The sequence below is a fragment of the Podarcis muralis genome, chromosome 10 (genome assembly GCF_964188315.1).
Source record: "Podarcis muralis chromosome 10, rPodMur119.hap1.1, whole genome shotgun sequence".
Lineage (NCBI taxonomy): Eukaryota > Metazoa > Chordata > Lepidosauria > Squamata > Lacertidae > Podarcis > Podarcis muralis.
The window spans coordinates 52,642,681-52,669,922 of NC_135664.1; the positions used below are offsets into that span (position 1 = coordinate 52,642,681).

Genomic DNA, 27,242 nt, shown 5'->3' on the forward strand with positions numbered 1-27,242 from the left:
TTATTAGGACAAATCACTTTATTATTACAAAGAACAATGCTACTTTTGTTGTACAAAATACTGGATTTCTTTGTAGAGACTATTTCAGCCATAAGACAGTAACTAGCTGGCTTTAATCATATCCTCAACATTCCAGTTAACTGACACCATTTTTGTTAAAGTTTATGGCTTGCTGATGTGCTCTACTTCAAAACTATGGTCAAATATTGCTATAAATCATACATAATAATGGCCGCATTCATGTAAATGTATCTTGCCTCAAGAAACAAAGATAACCTTTTGACAGCACTTTCCAACCAGGAAGCCTCTATTCAACCACAGTTTCCCGTTGTTTCCACACTGGGAAATGATCGTTGCCTCTTTTGGAACAAGTGAGAATAATAAACCAACTTCAAGTAGTGGTTTAATATTCTGACTTCTCCTGAAGTTGGTTACCATAGTTTCCTAGTTCAGACAAAATAGGGAACTATGGTTAATAAGAGGCTTCCGATTCTGACTACCCAAAATCCAAAGGGCTTACAAGTGCAACCAAAAGTCTTTTTCATATTGTGGCTTATTAAGTCAAGATATAATCATGCAAATCTGGCCAGTTACTTGTTCACATAGCTATATATTCATTGTCACAAAACATCTTAAGTTAAATGGATGTAGTATGTCATAAATAGCATGGATGTTTCTACTTATAATTTTCATACAAAGTCCATTATTCCTTGAAGTTGCTATAAGATGGATTCAGATTTATACAAGATGTTGCACATACATTTTAACAAATGCAAACAAAAAGAGCATCCACCAGTTTCTCAAACAGCCTGATTTAATTTATATTTTCAGTGAAATTCTAATGGGTCAGATATCCAAATATACTGATTAGATATTTACGCTACACAGAATAGGCCTCAAATATAAAATTTAAAGTGGGATTTATACATTTTAAGTGCTATTGACAGAAACAGGCCACAAAAATAGTTATACAATTGGGGTGGGGGATAGCTACAGAAAACCGATAAGCATGTTACTAATCTCATGTATATAGGGGAAGACTGTAGACGTATGATAAATTATATAAGATCCTATTGGCATAAGCACACTTACACTGAAAATCATGTCTGGATTAACACTGCCACAAATTTACCTTTGGTAGTCATGACATACCCTTAAAAACAAGTGCAGAAACATGAACTCAAAGTGCAAAAATACTCACAGATATACTCAACAGATCATATTGTTAAGTAATGTATCTACAATCAAAAGTTATTCGTAGCTAAGTAGCCACACAAGATTTCTCACATTCTGCCACAGCTTGCCTCCCTTAAAAAAGTTTTTTTTAAATAAAAAAATACACAATTGCTTAAATCCCCCCCACCTTAATATGAAAAGTTTCTTTACAATCCTATGGCAGCTCTAGATCCAATCCAGAGTTGGAAGTAGTGTGTGGTGACCAAGGAGGAGGGAAGCACATTGCTTGTCTATGACAATTCAGGGAAGAACTAAGGTTCTGGCAATAGCATTTATTTTACTATGAAGGCCTTCCTTTAGCTTTGAAGACTGGGTTGAATTCAATGAAGTCACTCCAGCTGTGGAAGAACATCCACTCATGCAATGGAAATTCTCCCTTCCCTGTGACCCTGCACCTCTCAAATCTGTTCTGGGGCCCTGAAGGAAACCCAAGAGCAGATTCAGGGGTACACGGGGAGAGGGGAGGAAATGTCCCGCTGCACGAGTGGAATTTGCTCCACAAGCGCAACGACTGTTGGATATAACCCTCTGACCTTAAACGTTTCCTGAAGTTTAGATTTCACAGCACTAGTTAAGAACAACCTAAATCTTATCTTAGGTCCCAAGATATTCTGTACTCATTGTGTAGCTTGTATAATTTTAATTACCAAGGATATTCAGAATCTTACGGCAGCTTCACATACTTTTTCTGAAGTGGGGAAAATTTTAGAAAGGTTGTGTAACTTGAATGAAATGTTCATTCATTTCACCCTGCACACCTTAGGAAAACAAAACTGACACAGTATTATAAAGTTCCATGACTGATACCTTTCCAACATAAAAATTGAACATGTTAAGTTCTACTGATGAACTCGATGTATAACCCATTTAACTGGGTGTGCAGTTATAAGAGTGGCCTGGCATGTTTAGCTTGATATATAAAATACACCAAGCCTTATATTAATCAATTGACATCTCTCATTATCATAGACACAACTTAATTGATGTAAACCCCCCCCCTTCTTTAGGGAGTAGCCAACAGAAAGTGCTACTTAATTTTTTATCAATTCAAGAACACTTAAGAAATGTTTGCCATTGGTCTTTCATGGCACTATCGATTGTGCTGCAGTACGTACACTGTGCCAACATATCTACTGTGGAGATAGTATTCTACTGTTAAAGGAAAGGCCACAAGTTCTAATGTACTGAATCTCTTGGTCATTTGACCAAGTCTCTTTTCCTTACCGTGTTAGTCGCTGCTGGGGATGAAGCTAGATGAGTTGGGTTTTGCACGGACTTTGGGCAAGTCACATTCTCTCACCTTCAGTTTCCCCATTTCAAAATGGACTACTAGCAGCCTTCCTCAAAGAAGTCCTGTTAGAGTGAACAAGGAATGATTGCAAACCACTAGCATTACCCTATCCACTTTAAGACTGATCTTGTAGATCGAGTACTTCCCCTCTTTAATTTATTAGGCATTGATAGGAAAAAAATGGAAGTGCAAAATTTTCACTTTATTGCACATTTGCATTTAGCCAGGTTTCAAAACAAAAGAATCTTATTTAAATGCCAAAGGATGCAATCCATAGGAACCTGCACAGGGCCCATCCAAATGAATGTAAATAGCACAGCTGTTCACAAAGCCATGTCCCTGTTGGATTGTGCCTTACGCTATATTCACCTAGTGCAACCTTTGACAACTTGGTGACTTTCAAATGTTTTGGACTACAACTCCCATCAGACGCCGCACAGCTGTGGAGGCACCAGGCTGGTGAAGGCTGACTGAGCATACAGGCATATTTCAGCTATTTTACTCTATAATTTGGTAAACAACTATTTATTTATAAAACGGCATCCAACTGCCTCTATTTAGTACACTTGTGTGTTTAGGAACAGATTAACATTCCTATTAAGGATCGCTTCACGCACAACATTTTTGCTACAAAGGTGTAGGGTGAATATGCATAGCCATGTACTCTGCCATAGATGAACATTGTCCTGGTGTCTTTTTTTGCAGTGCACATGCTGTTTTTTCTCTACTCCCTTGTAGGAAAAAAGTGAAGGAGCCTGAAGCGGCTGGCACATTAGTGATAAGATGATCAAGGTAAAAGTATATTAAACAACACTATTAGGATATAAAAACTAAGGCAAAAACAAGCCATTGAGAAAATTAATGGGAAAAGAAAAATGTACGCCACAGAAGCATGCAAATATGTGCAAATTTGCTTTAACTTTAGACCACTACAGAAATTTTCTGGAAACAACACAAAAATGTTACAAAGTTAAATTCTTATTAGTGCAAAATAGCATGAATATGCCACAACAAAGCATACAGTTTTCTTTTCTTTTTTTTTAAAAAAATGAAGCATACATCATGGAGGACTTTAACATGTAAAGACTCTTGTAAACATTCAAAATATCTACAGATTTAACGTTCCCATGCCCACGAGAAACTAAGAGTAGTGCATTTACACTAAGTTTGTTTTTCATAACAGATTTGACCAGTTGAGCAATTTGCATATCACCAGGGGATAGTTTCCAAGATTAGAATGTGTTTACAAACACTAGAAAAATCTTTACAAAAATGAATATATTAAAATATTCTATACATTTTAAGTTACTGTAAACTGAAATAACTTGCCTAGCACTAAGATAACATGATGAATATGGAATATAAGCCAAAGGAGAACAGATCTGCATGAAGATCAAGATGGGGAGTGAGCAACTCCTGCTCATTTGTGATCACCTATATCTCTTTTGCATTTGCTTGAGAGTCTTCAGGGCTGACTTGATTATGTGATGTCGCTTTGTCTAACCAATTGGTCAGTTTTTTGGAAGACTTGCCTTTGCCCTCTGGCATCTTTTCACCATGTCTCTGTTGTAAAGTACAAGCCATGTAATACAGAGACTTAAAAGGCATTGAAGTGGGCGTAACAGGTCCAGCCTGAAATGGCAGCTGAAAGCAGCCCATCCTTGAGAAAGATGTCCACTCATCCCTCAGCTAGCCATCAGCTTAGGCGAAGATATTCTTCTAATTCTTGCTTGGACGGAAGAATGCCAGGGGAACAGAGCACAAGGTCTGCTGCCTCAGCGCAGAGACCAATGCTGAGCTCTTCAGAGACTTCTCCCATAAGAGGGCTTTTTTTCACCTGGAACTCACCAGAACTCAGTTCCAACACCTCTCCAATGGGTACCACTACCATTATAAGAGAACAAGGGAGGTGTTCATGGTGAATTCTGGCACCTCTTTTTCTAGAAAAATAGCACTGGTTGTCGTTCCCACCAGCAAATTTGAATACATGGGAAGAAGGAAATGCATGCTTGATTTTCAAACTGACAAACTCACTCCACTCATTCTCCACAAATTACGGAGAATTTCAGCATACCCTGCCAGAGTTACGGATATTTATTTTATTTAAACACATAAAACCTTCCTATGCTTTTTAAATTTTCTGGTATGGGCAAGTCGTGTCTGGTATGGTGCCTATACAAAGGTCGTGAAAGAAAGCAGTGTATTTGCAACAACCCCTGTGTTAGTAAAGTGGTATAGGGGGAAAAGGGAGACAATTCACATTCATCTGAAAAAGCTTAAATGGTAAATTTTGATTCAATCTATCAGCATTAGGCAATGGCTGTTATGTTTGCAAACCAAATACTTTACTTTCAGCATCTCTAATGTGATATATTTACTGCCATCTTTGAACAACATGTTCTGTAATAGTTCTATGGACTCCAATCCACAAGGATGTGCAAATAACCAGTTTGGGGAAACATTTCTTTCAGCTGCTCCCCAAATAAACCCCCAAACTGTATGTTAAGCTTCTCTGGGGGTTATGCTTCCAGACAGGTGTTTATTGTGGGATTCTCATGCATGCAAGTTGTTGTTGCTGTTGTTTGCAGTGTCCACACAATGTTGTAGGCATCCAAGTGCTTGCCCATATCTCCCCCCTTTAAACTTTGATTTCCCCCTTTTCAAGGAAAATCCAATGAATTACAAAAATCCATTGCCAATAATGCGTTTGTGTTATCTGAATAGCCCATTTACGGTAGTAATTCCCCACCTGGAAGCACCGTAGGTTTGCCTTAAAAACAGTTCAAAGGGAATTCAACACAAGTTTGTGTGTTATTCTTTCAGATGGGCTTCTCTTTGAAAATGGTTCTCGTGCCAAATCACAAACTAGATTTTAAAATTCTGCAAATTTTTAAAATAAAACTGAGCATCTACGTCTACGAACACAGGAAGCTGCTTTATACTGAGTCTGACCATTAGTCTATCTAACTCAATAATGTCTACACTGACTGACAGGGCTCTCCAGAGAGGAGTCTTTTCCAGTTCTCTCTAGAGATGCCAAACTGCACTTGAGTCCTTTTTTTATGCAAGCAAATGCTCTGCAACTGAGCTACAGCCCTTCTATATCTGTTGGAAGCTAATGCAACTGGGGATCTATGTGTTGGGAGCTATTGGAAGGAAGACTCTCCAAAAATCTAGATGCATATGTAATCCTCTGAGTTATCAGCGTGGGACTCTAAAGCGACCTTACTAGATAAAGTGGTCTGAAAAATGCAGCCACTGCAGGTGCAGTTCTGCAAGACTGTAGAACGTTGATGCTGTGAAGTTAAGACAATATCAAATGAAATATCTGACGGAGTTACAAAACGCCATGAGAGCTAACAGCTATTTCACAACTTGCAGCACAATGTGCCATTTCTACTTTGAACTTGATGTTTTCGTTTCTGCAAAGGAAGAGGAAAAAGTTGCTTTAGATTTCCAGCATCCGGAACAGTCATGTTCAATCCGATACAGATAAACCACTTAATATCAAGAGTACTTGAACTTAAAGTCTGGATTTACTACCCTGCAAATGCCAGCTTGCAATCATAACAAACAGTGAAGCCCCATGAACAGGAGATTCATTTTCCATCTCCTAGCCCTGTGAAAGTCTTCTAGGGGCCAAAGCGTTACCTGCAATGGTACAGTGACACCCCACGTTTCATTTCTCTCTGTCAGGGGTAAAGGTAAAGGTAAAGGTACCCCTGCCCATACGGGCCAGTCTTGCCAGACTCTAGGGTTTGCGCTCATCTCACTCTAGAGGCCGGGAGCCAGCGCTGTCCGCAGACACTTCCGGGTCACGTGGCCAGCGTGACAAGCTGCATCTGGCAAGCCAGCGCAGCACACGGAACGCCGTTTACCTTCCCGCTGGTAAGCAGTCGCTATTTATCTACTTGCACCCAGAGGTGCTTTCGAACTGCTAGGTTGGCAGGCGCTGGGACCGAACGACGGGAGCGCACCCCGCTGCGGGGATTCGAACCGCCGACCATGCGATCGGCAAGTCCTAGGCGCTGAGGTTTTACCCACAGCGCCACCCGCGTCCCTGTCACCTCTGTCAGGGGTACACACCTCAAATCACTCCATGGGACTTTTTTATTTTTATTGAAGGCCACACTGCTGTTAACTGTGGGTAAACATTTTTATACATATTTAGCCCAGTGCTTTCTTTCAATTGCATTGTTACCCGCTTCCTCCTTTTCTCCCACAACCCCAGATCCTCATCTCTAAGCAATCTCTATGTTTTTTCTGCAGTATATCTTTGCACCATGCATGATTGTATGTATCTTTTATCATGTCCCCCCATAGAGATCTTTTCTCTCAACTAAAAAGCTTCCAACTCTTTAGTCCTTCCTCATAGAGGTGGTGTTCCAACACTCTGATCCTTTTGGCAGCTATTGGCTGCATCTCTTCCAGTGCCAAGACACTCAATTTAAGAAAGGCGACCAGAACCATTGATAAACAGATGTTCCTACAAAGAGATGGGAGTTGGCTCCATAAAGTCAGAGATGTGGCTTTTGGCCCTTCAGTTTTGCACATCTGCCCAATGAAACGCTGATGCAACCCACAACCCATATTGCGCAACCCACAACAGCCTATGTTGAGCTAATCATTTGGACGAAGTGTCTCATGATTTCCAAACATAAAATATATGCCAGTAGATAATTTGACAATTATACAAATGTATTACTAAAGAACAAGTTCCCACAAACAAACAACCTGTACATATTATAGAGAAAAGTCAGGGTGTCTGAATAAATCACCCCCTTTACCTTGGAGCCATCGAACTTGCGTGGCCGGTCCATATCCCCTTTCATTCTTGGCTGAAATCCTAAAAACTATGGCAGGTTTGGATGTGTGATCAACGTGGGCATTTGCAAGTTGGGCAGCAGTCACTGTACATGAGGTCTTAAGGCCACAATATATTTTCATGAACATAAGCTGATGAGGATTTTCATTCAGCTGGGTGGTTCTTATAGCCAAGTAGGCAGAATATTCCAAGATATTTCCTGAAGGCGAAACTGGAGGTTCCCATGAAAGGTGAATACAATCTGCACTCTGAGGGGAAACGGGAAATTAATTTCACATTGTGTAGGTACTAGCATATAAAGTTTCATTAGTTAATCAATACAGAATAAGATTTATATTTCAGATTTAATTTGGGAGAAGAGAGATTTTAGGGTACCCAGCCATTTGTGAACAGGGCTGTTTCCTTTAATTTCAGGTATGTGAAATCAGGTTACGGTTCCTCAGTAGTGAGGGGGAAACACAGAGCACATGCTTCAATTCTGCACTCAGACCCTGGATAGGCAATTACCACTGGCCCAACCTAGGAGAATGGGCAATTAGTGTTTGTAATGCACAAAAAAGTGCTCCATATATATTTTCCTGAGTAATTCTCTAGTAATCCTCAATGGTAGAGCTATGTTATAATACAAGCTTCTTTTCTTTAACCTGGTGCTCTCCAGATGTTTTATACTACAACTCCCATCAGCACTAGCCAGTATGGCTAAGCTGGCTGGGGCTGATAGGGAACAGTAGTCCAAAAGATCTGAAGGGCACTAAGTTTGGAAAAAATGTAATAATACAGTGGTGCCTCGCAAGACGAAAAGAATCCATTCCGCGATTCTCTTCATCTAGCGGTTTTTTCGTCTTGCAAAGCAACCCCATTAGCGGCTAAGCAGATTAGCACTATTAGCGGCTTAGCGGCTATTAGCGGCTTAGCGGCTGAGCTGCTAAAAGGCTATTAGCGGATTAGCGGCTTTGAAAAGGGGGGGGGAGCGGGGGGGGGGAAATGGCAAGACTCGCAAGACATTTTCGTCTTGCGAAGCAAGCCCATAGGGAAATTCGTCTTGCGAAGCGCCTCCAAAACGGAAAACCCTTTCGTCTAGCGGGTTTTCCGTCTTGCGAGGCATTCGTCTTGCGGGGCACCACTGTATATTACACAATACAGATACGGGGCTGAGGCAGAGACACAGCATCTTGCCTAAGGCCAACCAACGAGTTAATATGCCTGACCTGAAATTGAAATGAAGACTCCTTGCTCACAGCTCATGCTGACAGCCACAATGCTAAACTGGATTAAGATTTTATGCATTCTGAGGTATAGTTCTGTGAGCCAGATTTCCTCCCCTGACTTTTGCTTATTTCAATTTCAAGTCTGCTTACTTTGCTCAGTGTACCTTATATTGCCATCGCTGACTTTTACCAAGAATTGTGAGGTCTAAGAGTGGCCTCTTTAGCTTTGCATGGAACAAACACACAAATCCGCATGACTCTCATTTCTTACCTTGCTAATTTTGACAATGGAAGGTGCTCCAGGAAATCCTGGGATACAGGTCTTAAATTCGCTGACTTTACTGAATGGCCCTACGCCACAGCCGTTAATTGCCGCAACCCTGAACCTGTATAAAGTGCCAGGAGCAAGATCCTGTTTCTTAAGTAAACTGTTGTTTGGAATATCTGCATTATCTACCTAAGTTTTTAAAAAAAAAGCATACAAAGACATATAAATTAAACATTAATTTGATCCATATTTCTTAAAATAATCTAAAGAAACTAGCATGCTATTCCTTTGCGGATGGTGAATCCTGAATGCCTGCTAGGTTCAGCTTCCTTGTACAAGAAGTCATTAGCAATATTAAAGGTGTAAGGAGCACAGTTCAGGCAAACCTGAATGCGTTCAAAGCCCACTGATGTCAATGAAGCAACTGACCCCACCGCCACCCACCATGGCCCCCTCCACATCTTTCCCCCATTTCTTCCTAATGTAACACTCATGTGTCAACAAATGAAACTGACCTGTAGAAAATGTAACTTGAAAAAAGAGACATTGCACAGACTTTTGTAAACCAAGAAATCTTTAATAAAAAATATATTAAAAATAGTAATAATAATGAAGCAACTGACATATATTTAAACCTTTCCCATTGTGGTAAGTGGGATTCTAATGGGCTTAACTTTGGCTGTGCTTGCAGACAAATCTTTCTAGGAGATCCTAGGTGTTGGGGATCTTAAAGTAACTTAGGGGGCAGGAGGATGGGACTTGAAAACAGGTAACAATTGCGAGAATAAAACAGCAATAATGCAAAAACACTGAACTATACAAAATCTAGGCTGATAGTTTATTGAGTGTGGGACTCTAAAGTGCTCCAACTACATACCCAATGCCTATTGAAACAGATTTTGAAATTCCTATGAAATCAACATTTTACTCTATATTATATTGAGGTTTGCGTTTTTATTTTATGTATCTTACATGCTGCTTTGTAGAGCATGGTTCTCAAAAAGCAGATTAAACAAAGACATAAATGTGTTGGAGCCAGGGGGTGAAAAGCCAGCTGGCTTGGCCCCAGCTGGAGCGCCTCCCCTCTCAGCCTTGCTGCTCCAGAGATCCATCAACCTCTGCTCCGACATGCGTCTGTGACTCAAGCTGCAGTGCATACTTGAGCACACATTAGCAGCAGGTGTAAACTACGCAACAGATGAGGCTTGAGGTGTGGATACAATACTAAACTACACATTTATTATACATAAATCATGCCAGCAATCTGTGCTGGAATGTAAACAGACATGTGACATGTAACAATCCACATATCTGCAACAAAAGGTGGCATGGAATTCCCAACAAAATGAATGAATACCAGACACTAAGAAAAATAATAAAAATGTTCAAACAGGGGAGAAAGTCATGTTAGAATATTTTAGAATACGTAGGTAAAGAAATTAACAGTTACCTTGCTGGAAATTATGGCCTTTTCTTCCTGCAACAAATAGAACTGGTTCACTAGAGCACTGTTGCTTTGAAAAATGCCAACATCATACCACCTTCGTTCTTGTTTTCTTGCATTCTGCTTTGGTGGTGAAGTTTTCTGTGGTTTGGAGAACAAGTTCCATTAGAGTATGGATGGTCTGCACAACAAGAAATTGCATCTGCCCCCTTCTCTCTAGAAGTTGTTCTTCTGCTACACGAGTTGCCTAAAGCAGGATTTCTCCAGACCTACAGGGCAAGACTTGACTCCATAATTGCTTTGTTCAGCTACAGCTTTACTGACAGCATTCTCGCAGAGAGCAGTGTTTCTAGAAAGATACTGAAATGACCAAGAGTTATGCAAAATAAATTTTTGAGATTTTAGAATAAAAGCATGTGTTCAGTTAAAAACACTTCTGACTTTCAATTTTGATGGCTAGAAAAAAAATACTCATTTGCTCTCTTCCATGGGTTCTGCTGGCTGGACTAATATAAACATTTTTTAAAATCCTATTTCCTTGCATATGTTTTTCAAAATTGGAGGCCATCATTTGTTAAGCTACTTCACAAACAAGAGAATGTCCTTGCTGATATTTACCACTTGTTACCAACTTCAGCTAGTTTGCCAACTACACCCATTAGTGGACAGGGATAGCTCGGCTACAGTGATCCATGTACTGGTAACCTTGAGAATGGATTACTGCAATACACTATAACTGGGGTTGCCCTTTAAGACTGGTTTAGAAACTGCAGTTCAAGGGAGCACCATTCATTGTCTTGAACAAACCCATTTACTATCAAGCCAAGTTTAAGGTTCTACTGTTAGTTTCTAAGTCCTAAACAACTTGGGATCATGCTACCCGAGGGAACGCCATCTCCCTTGTAGAGCTACTTGCACACTGAGATCAGCACATGCTGGTACCACAATCTTGCTGGCACCACAATATTTTAAAAGAAGAGGGACTTTACAGTGGTAGCACCTACCATATGGAACAGCCTTCCTACAGCTTGTACCTTCTATGTTTGCAACACAAGTGAAAAACTTCCTCATTTACCCAGCTGCTCCCCCTTTCCATTGCAATATTGGCTGTTATTTTTGACTGCACATGCTACCACCTATTGAAGACTATATCTTACAGTAATTGCTGGAATTGGTTGTAAAATGATTTTCATATGGTTTTATTGTTTATGTTATGTTTTAATTGCCTTGTAAATAATAGAATTGTTGCTGTTGCTTAACTCTTTTTCATTTCAGTAGGGTTTATGCAGAAGACACTTCCAGAGGGCTGAATCAGGCATGGAGGGATGGTGGTGTGCATCCTGTTGGGCTGTATATTTAAAATCATGATGTCTAGGTGTAACAAAACTTATGTGAACAAATGGAATACACCAGTGTGATACTGGCAATATCCTTTACTTTAAAATTTCATGTACTTACAGGCAATTGTATAGCTGAATCATTTGGACTAACAGAAGCAACACTTGTTGGGGGAATAGCAATCTCTTTAACTAGAAAAAAATGATATTAAGAACTATTATTAATTCACTTCAACAAATAAAGCTTTCAGCAGCTACTGTTCAAATGTATTTCAAAAAGAAAGCTTCAATCCTATTTTGTGTGATGCACACATAGCTTAATGCTGACTTTCAATTTAGGAAACAGTAAAACTACCCGGTATCAATAGCAACTACAGTGGTACCTCGGTTTACAAATTTAATCTGTTCCGGAAGTCCATTCTTAAACCAAAACCGTTCTTAAACCGAGGCGTGCTTTCCCTAATGAGGACTCCCGCTGCCGGTGCCCTTCCACCGTCTGGATTCTCTTCTTAGACCGAGGTAAAGTTCTCAAACCAGGACACTACTTCTGGTTTTGCAGAGTTCGTAAACCGAATCATTCGTAAACAGGACTGTTCTTAAACCGAGGTACCACTGTATATATAATTATATAGAGAGTATATAACTATGCAGAGTGGAAGGATCAGGTATGATGGTTTGGAATTAATATATATTACTGAGTGAATGGCTGCCTCACTCCTTTTTTAAAATGCTGGTTTTTAAAATTACACCAAGAAGAACTTGCAATACAGCTCTGGCAGGAGTTCTCAGGAGAAAAGATGCTGTTCAGGAACAGACAAGATAAGCAAGCTCTACTTCATACCATGTCAAAGCCATTTATTCCAGCCAGATTTTAATAACTCAGTTCCTATCAAGATCACTGACATTTTCTCATATTATCTAGCAAAAGTATAGAGCTTTAAACAGAAACTTTTGGTTTTGAACCTGCTTCCCGTGTGTGGAAATGTCTCTTACTGCCTGAACTGACAGGCTATTTTACTTCTCATAGCTATGGAAAACCCAACTGCATCCTCCAAAAGAGCATTTGCCCTTGTATAAGGACTATTTTCACTCAACTCAACTTTAGTTGACCTTCATTTATTAAACTGAGCATGTGTTCTTGTCCTGCTTATATCATCAAGTGCATCTCACAGTATTGGCCTGAATATAAGCTGCATTTCCCCCCAAATTTTGACCGTGAAAAGTTAAAGTACAGCTTATATTCACGACCTTACGGTATGCAGCCAGGAGCATGGGGCAAACAGCACCAGGAGCATGGTGAAAATAATAATAATAATAAATTTATTATTATTATTATTATTATTATTATTATTATTATTATTATTAATACCCCGCCCATCTGGCTGAGTTTCCCCAGCCACTCTGGGCGGCTTCCAATCAAATGTTAAAAGCATTAAATATTAAAAACGTCCCTAAACAGGGCTGCCTTCAGATGTCTTTTAAAGATAGGATAGCTGCTTATTTCCTGCAGTGAAGTGGTGCCTCCCCCACTTGTATCCCCCCATCCTCTTCCCCAAGGCCAGGAAGGGAGAGAGCGGGGAAGGGGAAAGGCCACCAGCAATGCGGCACGGTTCCTCCCCGCCCTTCCCGCCCAGTACGCAGCCAGGAGCAGCGAGGAAGGGAGCGGCTTATATTCGGGTATTTTTTCGGGTTTTCTTTGCCCCCCTCCAATTTTAAAGGTGCAGCTTATATTTGGGCCAATACAGTATGTTTCTATGTATATTGAAAGGTGGTACAGAAGCAGCTCTAAGGAAGCACAACTGAGACAGTGGCCCCAGGCGTGGAGTTTCTGGGACATCACAGCAGGTACCACCACTATTACATCCAATGGAAGGCAAGAGGCAGGAGGGCAGATTTTGGCGTCGCACAGGGTGCCACTGAAATCTGAGACACCGAGGTCCATCAATATAAGCTGCCCCATAGGTTCTTCTTACCTAAAGTGCTAGCAGGCAAACATAAAGAGGTGCTGGACTCTTTGGAAGCGGAATGGTTTTTCTCTGCATTTTCAGGTTCCGGGACCTTTACTTTAGTTTCTGAAATTGAAATTTGCACCTACACATGGAAGAACAGTAACAGAAATTATTTAATAATAATTATATTTCACTAGGCTCTCACAGCATAGCCCTCAATTCCAAGGGAGCCCTTCAATACTATGTATCTCACTTATTGCATCTAAGACACAATCTAAAGTCTTCCTTGGACAGAAAGAGCAACTTTGGCAGAATTCTCAATTTATGCATCTCTGCTGCACACTTCAATTAGTCTGTGTCTCACCCGCTGGAAGCAGCAGTGTCCGGGGAAAGCTCTATCAAACATTCTGTTGCTCCCCACACTAGAAGGACAGCTCTTTGATTTGTGTAGTAATGAATCAGTGCATTGAGTCAATGTTGCTTCCATTTCAGCCCCTGCACAAGTTAAATGATGTGGCCTAGCAGGCTCCAGCTCAAGGGACACATTCCCTTCTGGGTAACCTTTGGGGATGCCACATGCCAGTGGCAAACAGTAGGCTAGCTTCTATACACACACACATCCACTGTCCATCCAGGCGAGCAAGAGTAATTATTCCTATTTGTAGCCTTCACATGTAAATACTTACGTTGTTTGGGACTTTACTGAGCGTTTGGCTGTGAAGATCCAGCTTGATTCCTGAAGGAAGGATAATATTAATTTTAGGCTTTGCTGGAGAAAAGAACCATCTTTCATGTAAATGTAAGAATGACCAACAGCAGAATCTTACATAAAGCTTTTAGCTGCTCTGAGGGCTGTTATTCCATTTCGGTTATCACACAAACACATTTTCAGTCCTCATCAATGTCAGAAAGACAAGAATTTTCTCTACGATCAAAACCTCCATTTCTCATAACAACATATTCAAAAGTGAAACATATAATGTAAGTCAGGAGTCGTCAGGTCAGTGCCTAAAGGATATTGTATTATTTTCCCCCACCCTTGATTCCCCCCCCCCCCTTTGGAGGAAACACCGTGCAGACTCTTCCTTCACATTTATAAGGTATAAGGAACATTAAGAATCAGCATTCTCTACTTGCTCCCATACCTGACTGAAACTATGGAAGTAACAGGATTAGTCAGATTCCTGCTCTACTGACATGAAATGACACAAGGCAAGGCAAGGGTGACATGGTGATCTGTTACCCCATCCTCTCCACAAAGTGCATTTGGGGCTATAGCGGAGGAAATGACTTTACTTTCACATTGCTTCAAAAATTAAGACAATTCATGCCTTTGAAAGAATAGCCTTGCAGCTAGATTGCACCTATTATTTATAAATGATTTTTAAAGATGGACTATCTTACCTTGCACACTTGGTGATGGTGCTTCGGGTGCCATGTTAATAGGTATTTCAGCTGTAACAGGTGTTGGCATCTCCAAATTTAATTGAAGAAGATAACCTTCAACAGTAGGAACTTCATCCCATTTAACTTGGAATGAATTAGTAGTAGCTCTGATCAGCTGTACTTGTGATGGTGCTGGTGGTTTCTCTTAAAGGAGAATAGTGAGCTCCAATTACCAATAGGATGCAGTGTTTTAGAACAGGCTATGATTTCTCAACAAAATATTTATCTATGATACCAAAAAAGTCTATGTTCCAACAAGTTATTAAGCAAAGCCAAGACAGGCTCCACCTACTGGTGAATAACCCACTTGCTTCGATCCAGTGCCTAAGCCAATACCTTTTCATTGCTGTAACCAATAAAGTTGTGGCCTTTTCTTGCCCATTAACCATATATCACGTGTCCTTGTGTCTTTATTTCACCACACGGGGGTCGGGTCCTCGAACCACAATATAATGCTGCAACTGTTCCTATCTGTAAGCCCAACCATAACCGTCTTTTTGTCAATAAAACACACTGTTAAGATTGCATGTGTCTCATTAAAACTGGTAGGACTGAACAAACTGAAGAAATCCAGGGATATTAGGATTTTAGCCACATCATGGCTTTGTCTATCAGGCTACAGACATTTCTTTCTTAGGGCTGGGTCCTCCCTTTGGGAAGTATATGCACAAATGAAAATTGCAGAACAAATGGCACAGGTTCCTTACCCAAGTAATAAGCAATTAACCACCTATCAAGAACTCCAGTCCACAGCCACCAGGTTGCCTACAACTTACTTGTGTGAGAAAAGAAACCTTTGGTCACAGCCAGCCTTACAGAATCTGGGTTGTAGAATTGATGTTATGTTTAAATCAACCCTAAATGTGGACTTCCAGAATAAGGATGATCCTTACAAATTTCAGTTACACAATAACAGTGTTTTTGAAAGTTTTGAAAAACCAAATGCATGTAACACTCAAACAAGCTATAACAACCATCTGTAATGTTACTGAAAAGCATTAAGCAGGTACTCACCAGTATCTAGATACCAAAGATCCTTGCAGCAAACCTGATTGTTCCAAGCTTTTCTGTATCCATCTCTGCCACTCCATATATACAGACGAGTGCCAACTATGACAGCACAGTGGCCAGCCCTTGGGCCTGGCAACAGGTTATTTTTGTCTTCCTGGCAATCTCCTATCAGACCTATCCATTCTGTGGTATCTAAGTAAATAAAACAGACAATCAAAATCAGTGTCCAAAGATAGGATTTTTAAAAATCTTACATTATTTTACTGATGCACAACATCACGTAAAATTAGCAATCTATAAAACGGATATGAGCAGATATAAAAATTCAAAGACAAATCTCTGCACATAAGTTTTTTTTAAGAATATGAAATTAGTCAATTTATTTTCTGTAAATTCTGAATCTTAGCTTGTCAGCCTTAGATCAAAGAGTCTATTTGGCTGGTTTTTGTTTGTATCAAATGTATCTTTCATTGGATAGAGACTGGGATGTTGAAGAAATGTTGTGCTCCTGGCTGGTTGTGTATAACAAAACCAAGTAGGCTATCATCTATTATAAAGAAATAGACTGAAGTGCAATCATTGGTCTAAAACTGATTCCAACTTCAAATATTTTGCTTCTTCCTGTTGAAACCTGAACATTTACTTGATTGCCAGAGGAGACAGAGGATATGGCAGAAGCCCCACTATGCAAGGTGCCACAAGATACACTGGCAAATGGAACTGTTCTACTAGCAAAGCTACATCCGTGAAACTGCTGAAACACGGTGGTGTTGTGGAAAAGGAGCACATGAGCCATATCCTATATCCATCAATCAACAGCCACATTCCTGGCAATGGCACAAACACCAACCATGGCACAAGGAATTTCACTGCCACTGATGTTGAGTGTGTTCCTAATATGTTCCCTTGTTGTTGTTACACCCCAATTAAAGAGCACTGGTGAAATTTACAAAGATGCTGCAATGGCTTGCCATTTTTCCTCCACACTTGTATGTTTTGGTTGTGCATTTCCCCCCTTCCCATTTTGGCTCAGAATGTGTAGCAGAGGGAAATCTTTTTTGAAGTCAAGGGCAGCATTTCTTCAAGGACTATTGAAGGCTAGGAATTTTTTTCCCCTCAAGGGCCATATAAGCGGCCAGCACACAACTGGCCTGGACCACCACTTTTCCTCTCTCCCTCTGCCCATGTAGCAGCAGTGTATCCCACCCCTGGAATATTTGGTATAGAGGACTGCTCTGTAAATTAACAACAAATGCAAAGGTATACTAACCTAAGTTTAGGTAAGAAAATGAGCCAGTACATTTCCATTCATCTTGAGAAGACACATTATCATCTGTGCTCTGTGGAACCCATCCACCAAAAATGTACATTCTGCAAATATAAGGGTGTTGTGGGAAGAGACAAGCTAATTTATTTTCTAAAGCTTTTTTTTCTATATTAAGAACATAATAAGAGCCTGCTTGATGAGAAAAGTGATCCACCTAGGCCAGCATCCTGTGTTCACAGTGGCCAAACAGATGGCTATGGGAAGCCCTGAGGCAGAACCCAAACACAAGAGCATTCTGCCCTCTTGCAGTTTCCAATAACCAGTATTCAGAAGCACACTCCCTCCAACCACTATATTAATTTCTCTGACAATTCTTTTTTTTAAAAAGCTGTGTTTCCTTTGCATTTACTAATTAGAACTTGACTCCCCTGCCACCTCCTTCCTCCATGCCGCACTTAATTAAAAAGCTATAGTTAACATAGGATCCCTATAATTAGTTTTCAAAATTAAAATAGTAGTTGTTAACTATCCAAATTATCTGTGTTCTTACAAAACACAATCTGAAAACTGTCTCAGGAACAGCATGTAGCTACAGACAATCATTTATAACATGGTTGACCATTTTGGGGTACATTTAATGAGTTTTGGAAACTGAAAATTTATAGCTGGCAACCACATGGAAAGCTAATCCTGTTTAACAAATGGAAATAATGTACTGCAATGAAAAGGTATGGTAACATTTCTCTCAGCAGATAGCTGGACGTTACATACACTGTCTTCCCACATGTTTATATCGCAAGAAGCAACCACAAGTAAAGAGCTGTTTGTAGCTATCTATTATCAAGCACTGGAATGTTACACCAAATACAGTCCCACATAACAAAACCATTAAGTACCTTTAACCAATCTGTTGGGTTATTTGTTGCAAAATGGAGTGGGGGGGTATAGGATTAGTAAGTAAAGTAAAAGGACCCCTGGACTGTTAAATCCAGTAAAAGGTGACTATGGGGTGCAGCATTCATCTCACTTTTCAGGCCGAGGTAGCTGGCATTTGTCCACAGACAGCTTTCCAGGTCATGTGGCCAGCATGATTAAATGGCTTCTGGCGCAACAGAGCACCATGGTGAGTTCCAGAGAGCATGGAAATGCCTTTTACCTTCCTGCCACAGCGGTATCTACTTGCACTGGTGTGCTTTTGAACTGCTAGGTTGGCAGAAGCTGGGACAGAGAAACAGGAGCTCATATAACATGACAAAATGCAGGGGCTTTGTGAATGGCATGAGAGAAACTGTAGCAGTACTGAAATGAGTGGGATGTAGAACTAATCAATCCCTTGCATAGAAACATACAAATGAGTGTGTGTGAGTGTGTGTGTGTGTGTGTGTGTGTGTGTGTTATGAAGATGCTCAATTCTATCCATCAAAGGAGACATAAGCATAAGCGTCTCACAGTTTACTTATGCTAGATTTTCATTAAGCTAGTAAGATTTATTCGCAGTAATAGAAAACCTATGGCCTTCCAGATCTTGCTAATCTCCAGCTCCCATCAACCTCAGCCAGCATGGCTAATCACAGGAGGCAGCACAGGAGTTGGAGTCCTGTCCAACATCTGGGAGACCAGGTTTTTGAACTTTGGTTTAGAGACATATGTCCCTGTCTTGCTCTAAACAGAAGCCCTAGGAAAATATAAAATCCAACATATAGTAAGTGATGTGATAGGAAAGTCAGAATCCTGCCCTTTCTGTTACTGGACTGCTCTGATGTTTACATTTTGAATGTCATGCATACATAAGTAGCAGATCATATGGTTCAAGTGGTTCGAGGCCTACACATGATAGGGTGGGCCTACATTCCTAAGAAGCTATAAAAATGGGACATCCAATGTGTGAATATTTGGGGGATGGAGTCAGATGGGTACAGTGGAGGAAGGTGGATCAGCCGGCACAACCCCAATCTCCCATGCTGCATTGGATCAAATATCTAAATACGGCTGTGGCAGTGTTAAAATTGCATTAATAGCCCCTGAAACAACCAAACATATCAAGTTCTTATCTACAACAGGCCTTAATTTCTACACATCTCAAACTTTTATTTCAGCTAATAAAGAGCAGCTTCCAGACATGTCATTTATTAGCGTTGATGTTTTAAGATATTTTTTTCTAGTGACATTGTGATTCATCACAGAATTCCTTTTTAATGCAGTCATTTATACTATGCTCAATTCAAGGCAAGTCTTCTCTGTTAAGCTACAATACTGCAGCTCTCACTATTAATAGAAGGGGTTGCCTTTCCCCATCCCCCCACAAAAAGATGTTAACTTCAGGTAATTTAATGCAGAGAGTTAAATATTCCCAAATAAAACAGTGAAAAGTTTCCAGGCATTCAGCAAAACGCAAGCAATATGTTTCAATTTCCACAATTAAGTCTTTCAGCCTGTAGCAGAGCGTTTCAAAAAGCACTTCACAGTTTGCACTTCACAGAGAAGGACACAGGCAGGATCCCTAAATACAAACACTACGGTAACAGTCTCCTACTAGGTGTACCTTTCTATAGGTGAGCTTTTAACAACAGACATACTTGTTTCCTATTACATTGGCTGTATGGAGACTACGGGGAAGTGGCACTGTCCCTTTAATTTCTGGTTTCGACCAAGTCATTGTTTCTATTAAGAAAAACGGAGGGGGGACAGAGAAAAAGAATATTTTTTGTTTATTTATTTCATAAAATGTATACACCTCAAAGCACTTTACAAAGAGACTCAAACAATAAAATTATCAGTAAAAACATTTAAAAGCAACTATTTAAAATATTTTTTTAAAAAAACAGAATAAAGTAGCAACAGATAAAAACATACATCAACATTCTTTATGTCTAAGTAGGCTTGTCTAAACAAAAATGTTATTAGCAGTTATTACCAAAAAGATTACAGCAGGGTTTACTTCCTTGAATATTTATGAACTATACCCCAACAAACTATCGTGCATCTTTTAGATTTCAGGAAACACTGTATAAGAGCTAAGCATAAACAGTTTTGAGAAAGATCAGAGAAGCCTTTTGGAATATATGAATGCAGGTACTAGGGGTTATATATAAAATATGTGAATTGTAGATATAACAAGTAAAGTATTTGTAGCTACTTGATAATATTACATTTTAAATTATGAAATTTCCTCTCAATTTCAGGTGTTACAGAAATCTGTAATCTCCCACAGATTTTCCAGGACTGGTGCTCACTTGCTCCCAAGTAATTTTTATGGAGAGTGACAGCAAAACCAACAAAATATTGTTAATTTTGCACTGCCTCATCACCTCTCAAAAAGGATCTACAGGAACAGTCTCTATTGACTTTTATAGATCTCCTGCTCATATAAATCTTTCCAAGATATGAGGACTGCACTTGGGGTGATAGGTCTGTGCCATCCAGATTCTGCCTACAATTCTGGAGTAATGAACCTTGTTCCAAGTACCGTTTTTGCAAGGACAGCAATAGTTTTAGGACAAAGATTTACAACCTCCATCAAAACGTCAATTGAAACTATTTTGTTTTTAATTATACAGGTTCGTGAACAAGGATTTTAAAATGCACTGCATGGACTCTCCTTTACCAGATAAGCACTGAATATTTTATCACATTCTTGACAAACAAATGCAGCTTCCGTTGCTGCAATGTGTCAGAACATACTACAAATTGAGCTTAAAAGGGTGTTTTTTTCACACCTTTTATAAGTTCTTGCCTAAAATATTCAGTTTCAATGCAGTCAATTGCTATTTGGGGGGGGGGGGAATGGTATCACACATATGCACTCGACAAAGACCCGGGACTAGCTACAGCTCCTTGTTCAGAATATACATTATAGCAAACTTGGATGTGTTGCTGTGTACTGTGTGAAACAGCCCTAAGGCAGTCACAGTTCCACAGCTGCCTCCCAACACTGCAATTAAAGCTGCAAACCCTTCGCAACCAATCAGTTTTCAGCATGTAAAAATACAACAAAACTTCACACTTGTAACTTCACTGTACTCACCTATGTCAAGCTCCCAAAGGTCATTAAGTCGACAGCCAGACATCCCTCCAAAAATAAACATCTTTGGGTTTCCCGAGTCTTTTCTACAGTATATAACAGCTGTGTGGGATTCTCGGGGTGAAGGCAGCACTCCTTTGGTCACTGGAATGCTCCAGCCCATGACGCCTGAACCATGCTGTAGCTCCAGTTCATAGAAATCATTTAAATATCTAGATACATTAGAAAGAAACAAACAAAAGGGTCACTGACCTCTTTATGGAACTACTGCAAGGAAACTGTAGCCTATCAATACGGTTTTACAACACTGCCCACTAACAAAACTGCATGTGTTTTTGCAGAGCTGGCTAAATTTGAGAAAGAACGAAAGAGGTATCACATTACTTTGGAATTCTCTTTTCCTGTAGATTTGCCAAAGCTAGTCTGTGGGTTGCGTCCAACTCTGTATAGATCCACTAAAAGCAATGGCATTGCTAGTCATCACTAATGTAAGACCATTGATTTCAGTGGGCCGACACAGAATGTGATACAACACTCTCTACCTCTCTACCTGAAGTATTATTCTTATTTAAGTTGCCTTAAATAAGTCTAACCAACCAGGGTGGATTTGATTTAAATCAAATTGATTTAAATCACTAGTCAGTAAGGCTAGATTTAAATCATTTTTTTACAGAAAGACTCATTTTTACTGGTATAATCTTAATATTTACAACCATATGAAGGTTTCATTTTTGGAACAATAAATTTTCAGTAGTTTTTACAGTTATATCAAAAATTACTGATTTGATTATACTATTATAAATACATAGACAGATAATTATGAAATTATGGTGAGGTTTAATAAGTTAGCTATTTATATCTGGACAACTTTTCTGCTGTACTTTATTGGAAGGAGAAAAATAATCATTTCCGTAATGACCATTTAAACGATTTATTTAACTAAAACAATAACATTATAGCATATATATCCATGTTTTTTAACCGATGTGGTTAAACATTGGGGGGGGGGACTTAGACTGAGTTTTGACACACATGAAAAACTTAAAACAAATCCTTATTTCCTGATGAATAGCTTTTGGACTATAATGTAACTTAAATAGAAGACTATTATTTTTCCTCCAAAAGAATTTCATTTTAAAAATCCAATTTAAATTAAAAAATCATTTATTTTTATCCATCCTGTAACCAACTAACTTGCAAACTGAAGTACACACAAAGATGCTACAACTTAGAACTACTAAAGAGAAACTAATACTTCTTGAGATTTTACTGATTACAGTTTGAAGAGTTTCTATAGCATCAAAGCTTTTATTGGATTAATGCAACCTTCCAAAGTCACTATCACACCATTCTTTTTTATAACACATTTTAGTAACAAAGTTTCAACATAAAAAGTTCTTAATACTGACAAACTAGCATTCTTTGTTTTGTTTTTGAATGGCAAACGTACATTAATAATCCAAAGTCCTAGAAGTTAGGGTGATCAAATTTCAATAACTGGTTGCTAAGCTTCCTCTTCAATGCACAGACTCCCCTTTTAACATCCTTTACGCATGCTATATTCTAATCACTATTGCCATAGAACTGTTTCCCTCCTTTTAAACTGTTCAAATATTAGTTCCAAACAAAGAATTCCAAACATTCTGTTCCAGTTTCATCAGCATACCTGGGAATGTTATTGTTCGTGTCTTCACTTTCATTTGCCAACCCACCAAATAGGTAACACCTGTTGCCGTACAGGGAAAAGCTGTGGCCAAGGCGAGGGCAAGGTGGCAAGCCTGTTGATGGGTGCTGAGGTCTCATTTTTTTCCACAGCCATCGACTGGCCTTGAAAACAGAACAGGAGCATGTTAACCTACATCTGCTCATAAGTCACACTTAGTGGCTTAGAGGTCAAAAAAATGCTTGCGGAAAGGGACCGTCTCAATCCCCCTACACCTGGAGTCTCCTGAAGAGGCTCTCAAGCGGATCAGGTTGTGCAGAATTCTTCAGTTAAAGAGACATGGAGACAAAAATCCTTTCCCACTTAAAACTTTCTTACCAGGTTATCTTATCTTTAACAGAGGAATCATCATATTTTGATATTCTAGTTCACACATTAACAAAGTAAAATATGTATACAAATTCATGACAGAATAACCTGCAGTTAATGCATTTTATCAATTTCTCCTGATCTACATAAGAAAATGGAGAGGCCTGCTCCCTTTTCCAGTGATCGAAGACTTTGCTTATTTTATCGTCAGTAGAATTGTGAACGGGGGCTTTTTCAGTGGTGGTGTCCAGCTTATGGATCTTCCCTAGAGGTGCTTGCCTAACAGCAACTTTACAATGTCTTCAGGACAAGACAAACATAATTTTTGTTTACCAGACATAGGCTGGCGGTTATAATCCATGAAAATCACTTACTGTTTCATTGTTTTGTTTTTGTTATGATTATTTATTGCTATAAAAATGTTTTAAATAATTAACAGTGTAATCATTTCTACTTAGAGGTAAGTCCCATTGAGTTGAATGAGACTTACTCCAAGGTAAATGGGTGCAGGATAAACATTCATGCTTCACATGAAGTGCCAGATCGAGACTTGCTATTGGGAGCATTATATAGTGTGTACCAGTTGTCAAGAACATATTCTTAAGCACTCTGTGTCCATTTTTAGCATAGGCAAAACAGGTACCTGCTAAAAACATAAGATATGTGCAGTGCAATCCTATACTTCAATAGAAGTAAGTCCCATTGAGCTCAATGGAACTGAGCAAACATTTATAGGATTACGCTATAAATTATCCTATGATTCTCTTGGGACTCAGCTATACAGCTGCAAATAAAACAATTTAATTGTGTTTTCAGTGCAATATACAAAGTGACACTAGATGGCGATGGTGAGCCTTTTTCTAAAAAGCATTTTCAGAACTGTTTTTATATGTGTGCAAATTCCATCTTGGTATTAGTTAAATGTATCTGGTTTCATTTGTTTCTTCTCAACTAGAGAAGTGATTTTAGGCAACACCATACCTGTAATTCATATAGGTCATTACTATATCTTCCATATTCAACCATTCCTCCAAATACTAGTATTCTGGTACCATCACAGACAAAACCATGGGCTGCACAGCCTGGTGGGATATCTCCTCTAACAGCAGGAAGAAACCATTGGTTTGTAGCTAGATCAAAACACACAGAAAATAACATTTTTGTAAACAGAGTAGATAGCCTGAGGTCTGAAGCTTGGTACAGTATTTTTATTCTGAACAAGAAACCAAAAGGTAGATTTAAATATTAAATATCACAATGAAGAAACTTCACTGTTTAACAAAGGGAACTGATGCTACATTGCTTAACACTTTAACTGGGTGTTTTAGAGTCTATATTTTCAAATAAAAGTTTAACTCTCTAGACAAGGATAGCATAACTGAATATTCCCTACTTTCCACCTAAGGAAAAAAAGATTATTCAGAAAGCGGAAGATCTAGAAGACTTCAAGTAAGAACACCAATCAGTAAGATGTATTTTCTCACCTAAGTCAGCTATCTTGAGCCAAACACATACAGGCTGATAAACAAATCACAAAAAGGTTTGTAGTCAGATAAAGAGAGATAGGACAAATCTTAACAGCACCTCATTATCCTCATGTTATCTCCTCCTTGTAAGGTATTTCTGCTTTGAACACTATTTTGAGTATCAGGAGAAGGGGGAAACAGTCAGATACATTAAATAAATAAACTGAAAAACATCCTATTCCTGCCTCATCTGATTCCACTTTCCTTTTCCTAAATAATCATACTTTTCATATACAGGCCAATTATCTTCACCATAAGGAAAAAAAGATACCACTGCTCATTTGCAGATGTTAGCTCACAGCAGATTTTAAACATCACATTATCTCGGGCCAAATTAAAAAAAAAACTTAACTCAAGTCCTGTATCCTCACTTGTGCCTAAGCACAAACTTTTTTCATAGACAGACAACTCCAAACCTTTCGCCTTTTAATATACTCAACTCTAGCAAAATCCCCTTTCTGCTCTCTCAGCACAAGCATCCACTTCATATCCAGCCAATACATACCCCAAACAGACAGCTGGACCATCACAACCCACACTTTGTGTAGCTTTATCCTCCACCTGTTCACTGGCCTAAGGAGACATCCAGAAAGCTTGGTACCCCATTCCTCAGTTTGAAAAACACCACCACAGCATAACTTTCCACACCTTACTATATATGCACACCATCTCCACAGGGTACACAAACTTCATCTTCACATCAGACTCCACATAACAAGCTCCTAATGCAGCCTCAAATACATGCACATACCCCTTTCAGATACAACACTTTGCCACATCCACATTGTTTTATAATGCCTTGCTGTACATTTATATAATATTTTTATTTGTCCCCTCCCCCCACAAACCTGGTCAGTTTTTGTTGAAAAGGCAACTTGCCTACAGAAATATTACACGGCCCTTTGGCGATGAACGTGGAGTGTTTTGCAGAACTCCCACACTTTTGAAAGCAAGCTTAGCAATGAATGCTAATTGATTAGGAAACATTTAGCAGGGCTCCATCATGCTTTTTTACATTATTCCACTTCTCAACACTGTATTCAGCCATATATTATTCTCTTTGCACCTACCTCACCTATCCTTTCTCATCTGCAGCCTTACAAAAACCCTTTCTCTCACACACCTTTGGTAGACCCAAACACAGGTCATTGTTGTTATTTTCAACACAGTACTATTATGATGTTGTTGTTTAGTCGTGTCCGACTCTTCGTGACCCCATGGACCCCATGGACCAGAGCACGCCAGGTAAACCTTCAACCACCATAAACCTTCCCACTATGATGATCTGACATCTGATCAGCACACTAAGCTATAGGACAGAAATAACTCCATCCCTGGTGGAAGGACGGTATATTAAAAGGGCAAAGCTGGCACAGGAGGAAAAGTTAAAAAGAAGCACGCCCTCGCTTCTCTTTGCCAGCAACTCCCTTATCAACAAATGTCCTTCCACCTAACACAACGCACGCAAGTCAGGTAAAGTCATAGAAACATACACCCAGCCTCTCTCTCCATCCATCTTCCTCTCTCTTCATCCAGCCCCGGCGACACTTTCCCAAAGCCGAAAAGCTCGGCTCCTGCAGCATCCAAGAGGGCGAACAAAGGATGCCTCACATTTATTTTGATTTCTACCCCGCCCTCCCAACGGCCGACCAGCGCTCCCCCAAGGGCCTCTCAAACTGAACATGCAAGAGACGGAACAAAACAGGAGAACAGCCAGGGTTGCCCCGGATCCAGCCGCCTCAGCCTTGCTCCTTTTCCTTCTGGGGACCATCCACGGGGATGCCCTTGAGCGCGGCGGAGCTACAAATGCCACGGGGGGTGGGGGGGGGCGCTACACGGCAGGCACCGGCAGCACCTGGGCCAGGAAGATGTCGTTGCCCTTGCCGTCGTGGTGGCGGCTTAAGCTTTCGGGGCGGCACCACGAGAGGCTTGTTGGGGCGAGAGGCTCTCTCTGCCCCGCCGCTAAGATGCCGCCGCGCTCTCCTCTGAGGCAAATACTCTCGGACAAGACACACCCCACACGAGCCCTCTTCGGGGCGGCGGTCGCCCTCACGAAAGCGGCGCCAGGTGCCTCGCGAGTCCGGGTACCTGAAACAACCGCTCGCCCGCCCGCCCGCCCGCCTGCTTTTCCCTCAGTCTCTCTCTCTCTCTCTCTCACTCCCCCCGCTTCCCGCACACCCCGTACCGGTGTTGTACACGTGCAGCTCGTCGGCGATGCCTTCGTTGCCTCCGCCGAAGATGATGACCAGCTCTCGAATGGCCACGGCGCGGTGCCCGTGCCGGGATCGGGGCACCGGCCCCGTGAAGGAAGAAACCCGCCTCCAGTTGAGGGCAGCGGCGCCCGCCGCCATCTTGTCCCCCCGCTACCCACAATGCGCCGC

General features: G+C 40.2%; 1 protein-coding gene across 3 annotated transcripts; it reads right to left on the minus strand.

Moving 5' to 3' along the window:
- HCFC2 (host cell factor C2) lies at positions 1–27,242 on the minus strand. 3 transcript variants are annotated; one of them, XM_028747334.2, is made up of 15 exons: positions 27,047–27,242; positions 24,317–24,465; positions 22,970–23,130; positions 21,307–21,515; positions 19,859–19,943; positions 17,286–17,386; positions 16,019–16,207; positions 14,963–15,148; positions 14,245–14,294; positions 13,583–13,700; positions 11,731–11,801; positions 10,279–10,413; positions 8,832–9,017; positions 7,315–7,600; positions 1–5,949 (listed from the first exon to the last, which is right to left on the minus strand). In XM_028747334.2, the coding sequence occupies exons 1-15, from the start codon at positions 27,210–27,212 to the stop codon at positions 5,924–5,926; spliced, it is 2,118 nt and encodes a 705-aa protein (XP_028603167.2). In that variant the 5' UTR covers positions 27,213–27,242; the 3' UTR covers positions 1–5,923. The 3 variants fall into 3 exon arrangements, with proteins under 3 accessions (XP_028603167.2, XP_077791156.1, XP_077791155.1); XM_077935030.1 differs by lacking the exon at positions 27,047–27,242 and adding an exon at positions 26,355–26,937; XM_077935029.1 differs by lacking the exon at positions 1–5,949 and having other exon boundaries at positions 6,442–7,600.